General features: G+C 43.0%; 1 protein-coding gene across 1 annotated transcript in view; it reads left to right on the top strand.

Moving 5' to 3' along the window:
- The window catches only part of MYOF (myoferlin), a 165,673-nt gene that overhangs the window by 73,360 nt on the left and 86,896 nt on the right, over positions 1-5,417 (top strand). Inside the window, exons 6-7 of the mRNA XM_019639002.1 lie at positions 2,347-2,513; positions 3,133-3,261. Of these exons, the coding sequence (XP_019494547.1) occupies positions 2,347-2,513; positions 3,133-3,261 (296 nt within the window). The remainder of the gene's footprint in view (positions 1-2,346; positions 2,514-3,132; positions 3,262-5,417) is intronic.

Raw genomic sequence — 5,417 nt, 5'->3', positions numbered from 1 at the left:
AAGCCAATAACCTTTTCACCGCCTTCCTTTCTTCCAGGTTTATAATTCCCATTCTTTGCGGGCAGATTGTCTGATGGGGGAATTTAAGGTGAGTGTCAACAGTCAGTTTCATTCAACTAACATCAAAGATGGACACTTTCATAATGAGGAATCAGATTCCTGGCCAGGTCTCAGGATGCTGATCTTGGTGACATCTTAAGGTTACGTGTAAGGGGCTGATTCCATGATCTTTGCTGAGGGCTGGAATACCAGCTGGACATTAATGCCCCAAGGACCAGAAACCAGCTGAGTGTCCTCTGGCCTGGGTTAGTGGACTTGCAAAGAGCAACACATAGCAGCGCCCTAAAGCAAGATGCCCTGAAGATACCACATCAGGGCCCTTCCTAGCATTCCAATTGTAGATGGAAACCAATGCACTGCCGCAAAGGGAAGGGGTGCTTTATGGCAAGAAGCCCCACTACCCAACTCCACTTACGAGTGGCCCCAGCGAGCCATCTGCAAAGCCAATTATTATAAATTTGGAATGTGAAAGGCAAGCCAAACCAAGGATGAGAATCAGGGTGTTTTTCCAAGTAACTCTTATTGGAATTAAGGACAAATACTTGGTTGGTGCTTTCCCAGCGATTCAACATGAAATGGGCTGCTTCTTGAGGGGAGGAGCTCCTAGTCATTACAAGTCCCAGAGGATAATCTGGGTCAGGCAGACCTGTTTGTATTCATCCCTGTCTGCCACCAACATGCCAAGATGTCTGATCCTTCATTTCTTCATCTATAAAAATGTGGTCATTGTGAAGACTGAGATAGAATATATAAGGCGCTTGGCACAATGGGTGACACATTGAAGTGTCCAATCAATGATTGTATTAATAGTAGCATTAGCATTAGTTGGAGGAGAAGAGTATTGGGTAGGAAGTTGGGCCAGCTGACTTCCTGTAGGGTGAGCACAAGTTCAGGTTTGCCTAGGACTAAGAGATTTCACAGAATGTGAGACTTTCTGTGCTACCAGCAAAGTCCCAAGCCAACAGAGACACATTGTTTATTTTACTCCCATAGTCCCTTCCAGCTTTAAGATAGCTTATTCATTCAAAACAATTGATTAAGTGCCTCTTATGTGCTACACATCAGGCAAGGTATTGGGAATACAGAGAGGGTAAGATGGAAATGTTGAGTCTCAAAGAAATTTAAGTCTAGTCAAAAGCGTTATATTTAAATATAATAATGATGGTGTCTTTGCAGTGACTAAACTGATTTTAAAATCTATTTAAACTCCTTTAATCATTTTTTTCCCAGATTGATGTTGGATTCGTTTATGATGAACCTGGTAAGTAATATTCTCTCCATGAACTGAAGATTCTGGGAATCCAGAAAATTTGGGAGGAATCAAGGAATCAAAAACATTTTCTTTCTTGATTGAGGAGGGGGAAGGATACTTACAGAACGAATTAATAGTAGCTTAATATGGATTCCTTTTTTTTTTAAATCTAATGGTAATTTTCCTAACATTCACAAATGGGTAATTCCTCTGTTTTGTGAGGATATCTTGATCTTATCAAAATCAAATTATAAAACCAGTTAATAGAGCTTAGAGAGTCCTGATTGAGTCATACCAGGGCCAATTAAGGTTGGGAGCAGTGCAAAGCGAAGACATTAATATAGACACTCACCTGGGGAACTTGGTATGTTATGACAATACTTCAGAGAAAATGTTTGTTTGTCTTGCAGCAAAGGAATCACAAACNGGGGATATGTGAGGGGACAGATACATGTGGAAGTGACAAACCAGGAGGACAAAGGGAGAGCATGATGACCACCTTATTCTGCTTGGCAATAAAACTGGAGGTGACTTTCTCATCTGCCATGGGGATGGAGGGGACATTTGTGAGTCAGGATGCTCAGGTAGAAAGGAGACAGTACAAACCTCATGAGTAGATCTCAAAAAAGACCTGCAGTCATGGAAGGGTAGAGCTGAAGGGTCTTCTACAAGGTTTCAGTTTCCCACGGCATAGGCTCCTCCCTCTGGGTCCTAACCGCAGAAAGGCCCTTTGACCTCAGGCTGGGCTCCGAGATCAGAACTGGGTGATTTCTGGCTGGGTCCGACTGCGCCGTCTCATGCTCTCCCATGGTCTCAGGTGGCCTCCCTAAATGAGTGCCCTGATGCACCATGAACAATTTTCCTAAAGAATCTTTATCTGAGTCACGACAACCCCAAGTCAGTGTCACCAAGAAGCATCTCCTTCACCTGCTGCCTCAGGAACACTGAAATCTCTCCCTGTTCGGGAAACCAGAATGATCAGACATTCACAGGGTGAGAGCCACCTCTGACTGGATGTCTTTTTGGTGTTTTAGGAGAAGAGGAGGAAGATGGAGGTGAGGAAGACAGGCTGGACAACACGGTCAGTGGCCCTGGGCCCAGAGGGCCGAGCGGGACCACGTCGGGAGCTCAGCTTGCCCAGAGGCTCACGAAAAGGAAGAACAGCCGGCGGATGCTGTCCAACAAGCCACAGGACTTCCAGGTAGGAGCCGCCCAAGCGCCCTGCGTCCTGGCTATACCGCCATATTATCCAACTTTTGGCAATTGAGGTAACGTGGAAAGTCCTGTGGGCAGTGGCTCGATTAGTAAAAAAAGGATGTCAGGGCATAAATGCGATAAGAAGAGTTCTCCATGTTCCTTCTGTGTGCAGGAGTAGATGTAGTCAGATGAGGCTCTTCAGAGAAATAAAACCAGACCCTTTCTTCCCTTTGGAGGTAGGAAAATAGTAATCAAAGAATAGAAGTATAGACATTGTGTTTTCACAGCTCTGGGCACTGCCTTGGACTTGGAGACAGCTATGGAGGGAGGTAGCACTTCCTAGGGCTCAGGAAGACCAGGTAGGAAGCTGGGGTCTGAGCTGGGACCTCAGCCCTTCCCTTTCCAAGGCCAGCTCTGGACTATTTCAACCCCACTACTGCTCTTGGTTTCTACAACCCAACCACAGTCCCCACCTTGGGAATGAGCACTGGTGGGGACTCCCAGTCCATGAGCACCAGGACACTGCAAAGCCGCCCTGGCTTGGTGTCAATCATCTTCACAGGTGAACGAGCAGAGCCAACACCTGAGAAAGATCAATAACAACACTTCTTCCGTGCTTGCAGATCCGTGTCCGAGTGATTGAGGGCCGGCAGTTAAGTGGCAACAACATAAGACCTGTGGTCAAAGTCCACATCTGTGGCCAGACACACCGAACAAGAATCAAGAGAGGGAACAACCCATTTTTTGATGAGGTAAATGGACAGAATGCATGTTCCTGCTCAGTGAGTCTGTTCTATTTATATGTACCTTCCTGTCTCCCACTCACCTCTCCCAGTTCCAGGTGGGAGGGGAACACATGTGCAAAGTTAACTGGTAAAGAAAATGCAAAGTTCCAGTGTTACATATACTAAGGTAAGAAACACTGGGTCTTGAAATCACACGGCCTGCTTCGTCATTGGCTCTCAGAGCTGCAGGGGTCTTTCTGGTGTTTTTGCAACAACCTCCTGACAGCCCTTCCTAATGAATCCTTGCACCCTTTATGATGGAGCACATGATTTCACCTACTGCTGCCTCTGCTCTTTTTAATTAGCAGGATGCCTCTGAGAGATGACTCTGTGTGCCTATGTAACCCAACTTTTTAAAGGTGTCAAAACCTACTTGACTATAAAAATAATATATGTTGAAAGAAAGTAATTATGAGCAAAAAGGATTCTGTTTTGTTCCCCTCCCTATACTGAGTATATAGCCTGGTTCTGTTGGCCTCTTCTGTAACATTCCTCAAAAATACGGCATACCTTCCTCAAAAATAGTGAATGCCTTGACAGTTATCACAAATGCCACACAATTCCACGATTAGGGTTGTGAAGAGAAATGACAAGTTTGGGGAATTTTCCCAGTTCAGCCTTGCTGTACCGAGGATATATGTGTTTCTGAGATTCCTTGGGCCTGTATCTCATGCTCTGTTCTCCGAGCCCAGGTCTTTCCTACCACAGTTTCCTATCTGAGTTCCTCTTAGTTCCCTATAGCTTCTTGTCCCAGCCCCAGCTCTGGCTTTTGTTCTTGTTTTCCTACCTCTATTCACAAAAGAAACCAGTTTCTTCTGTCCGGTGTTCCTGTTCCTTCCTCTGTTCAAGCTGGCCCCCAGCTTCATAGAAGGCCCCATTTTCTTCTCACCTGTAACTTCTTAGAGGAATTGCAGACACCAGCATGCTGATAAGTAGTGTTAGAGCTAACTTAAGAGGTGGGTGGGTGTGCCCTGAGGTGGGGCCCTTTGGGAAAATAGACTTTGGGAAAGGCTGAGAGATTCACATGGAAGAACAAGACTGGATTGCAGGGAGGACAAGACGCTTGATGCCTAAGACATAAGATCTATCATTGCATATATAATGCAGGGTAAAGAATTTACTCAGATATAGTCTCAGGAGCCCAGCAAGAATCACCACCTCAGAATTTCCCTATTTTAATGAATTTTTTTGAGATTAGATTTCTTGGCGAAAAGGAAAAAATCAAATAACTGAGCTAACTCATAAATCAAGAAAAGAATTTTACTAAAACATTCCTTGTTTACATACATTTTCTTAACCAAGTGATTAAACATGGCATCACCAATAATGGCACAAACTGACGTGTGTCCTGATGTGATCTAACGAAAGTGATCACCATCACCTATGTTGTTTCTTGTCCAATGGTCAACATGAATCTAACAGTGAAGAAACATTCACACAAATCCAGACGGTGGGATATTCTACAAAACAACTGGTCTTGATTAAAAAACAAAAAAACAAAAATATGCAGGAGTACCGTTCTAGATAAAAGGAAACTAAAGAGACCACTACTACTAAATGCTATATATGATCCTTGAGTAATTCCTAGATTTTAAAAAAAGCTAAAAAGAACTTTCTTCAGGACAATTGTAGAAATTTGAATATTGGGACTATATGTTAGATGTTAAATTTCTTGGGTGTGATAATAGTATTGTGATTATATAGAAAGACGTTCTTGCTCTTAGGAGATGCAAGAGAATATATTTTAAGAAGTGAAGCATTATGATATCAAGAATTTTCCTTCAAACAATTCAGTTAAAAAAAGGGGGACATTTCACTAAAACTGAAACTCCTCAAGATGGTAACAATTGGTGAACACAGGTGAAAAATGATGTTTATTTTATCAATCTTTCCACTTTTTATAGATTTGAAATATTTTTGAGTAAAAAGGAGGAAAAAAGTCTCAGTTTAAGTAAATCCTCAATCTTTCTCTCTTAGGATTAAAGTTTATTGGTACATAAAACTTTGGTTTTATGGCACAACCTCTGTATACCCAGTATTCATCTCCCAAGAATCAACCTCCTTGAATTTAGCTATTAAAATGTGGTCAAGGGCCGGCTAAATGGCTCAGTTGGTTAAGAGCT

Source organism: Hipposideros armiger, unplaced genomic scaffold, assembly GCF_001890085.2.
Source record: "Hipposideros armiger isolate ML-2016 unplaced genomic scaffold, ASM189008v1 scaffold_42, whole genome shotgun sequence".
NCBI classification, from domain to species: domain Eukaryota; kingdom Metazoa; phylum Chordata; class Mammalia; order Chiroptera; family Hipposideridae; genus Hipposideros; species Hipposideros armiger.
The sequence above is the reverse complement of the archived record's forward strand: the minus strand, read 5'-3'. Positions and strand labels throughout refer to the sequence as shown.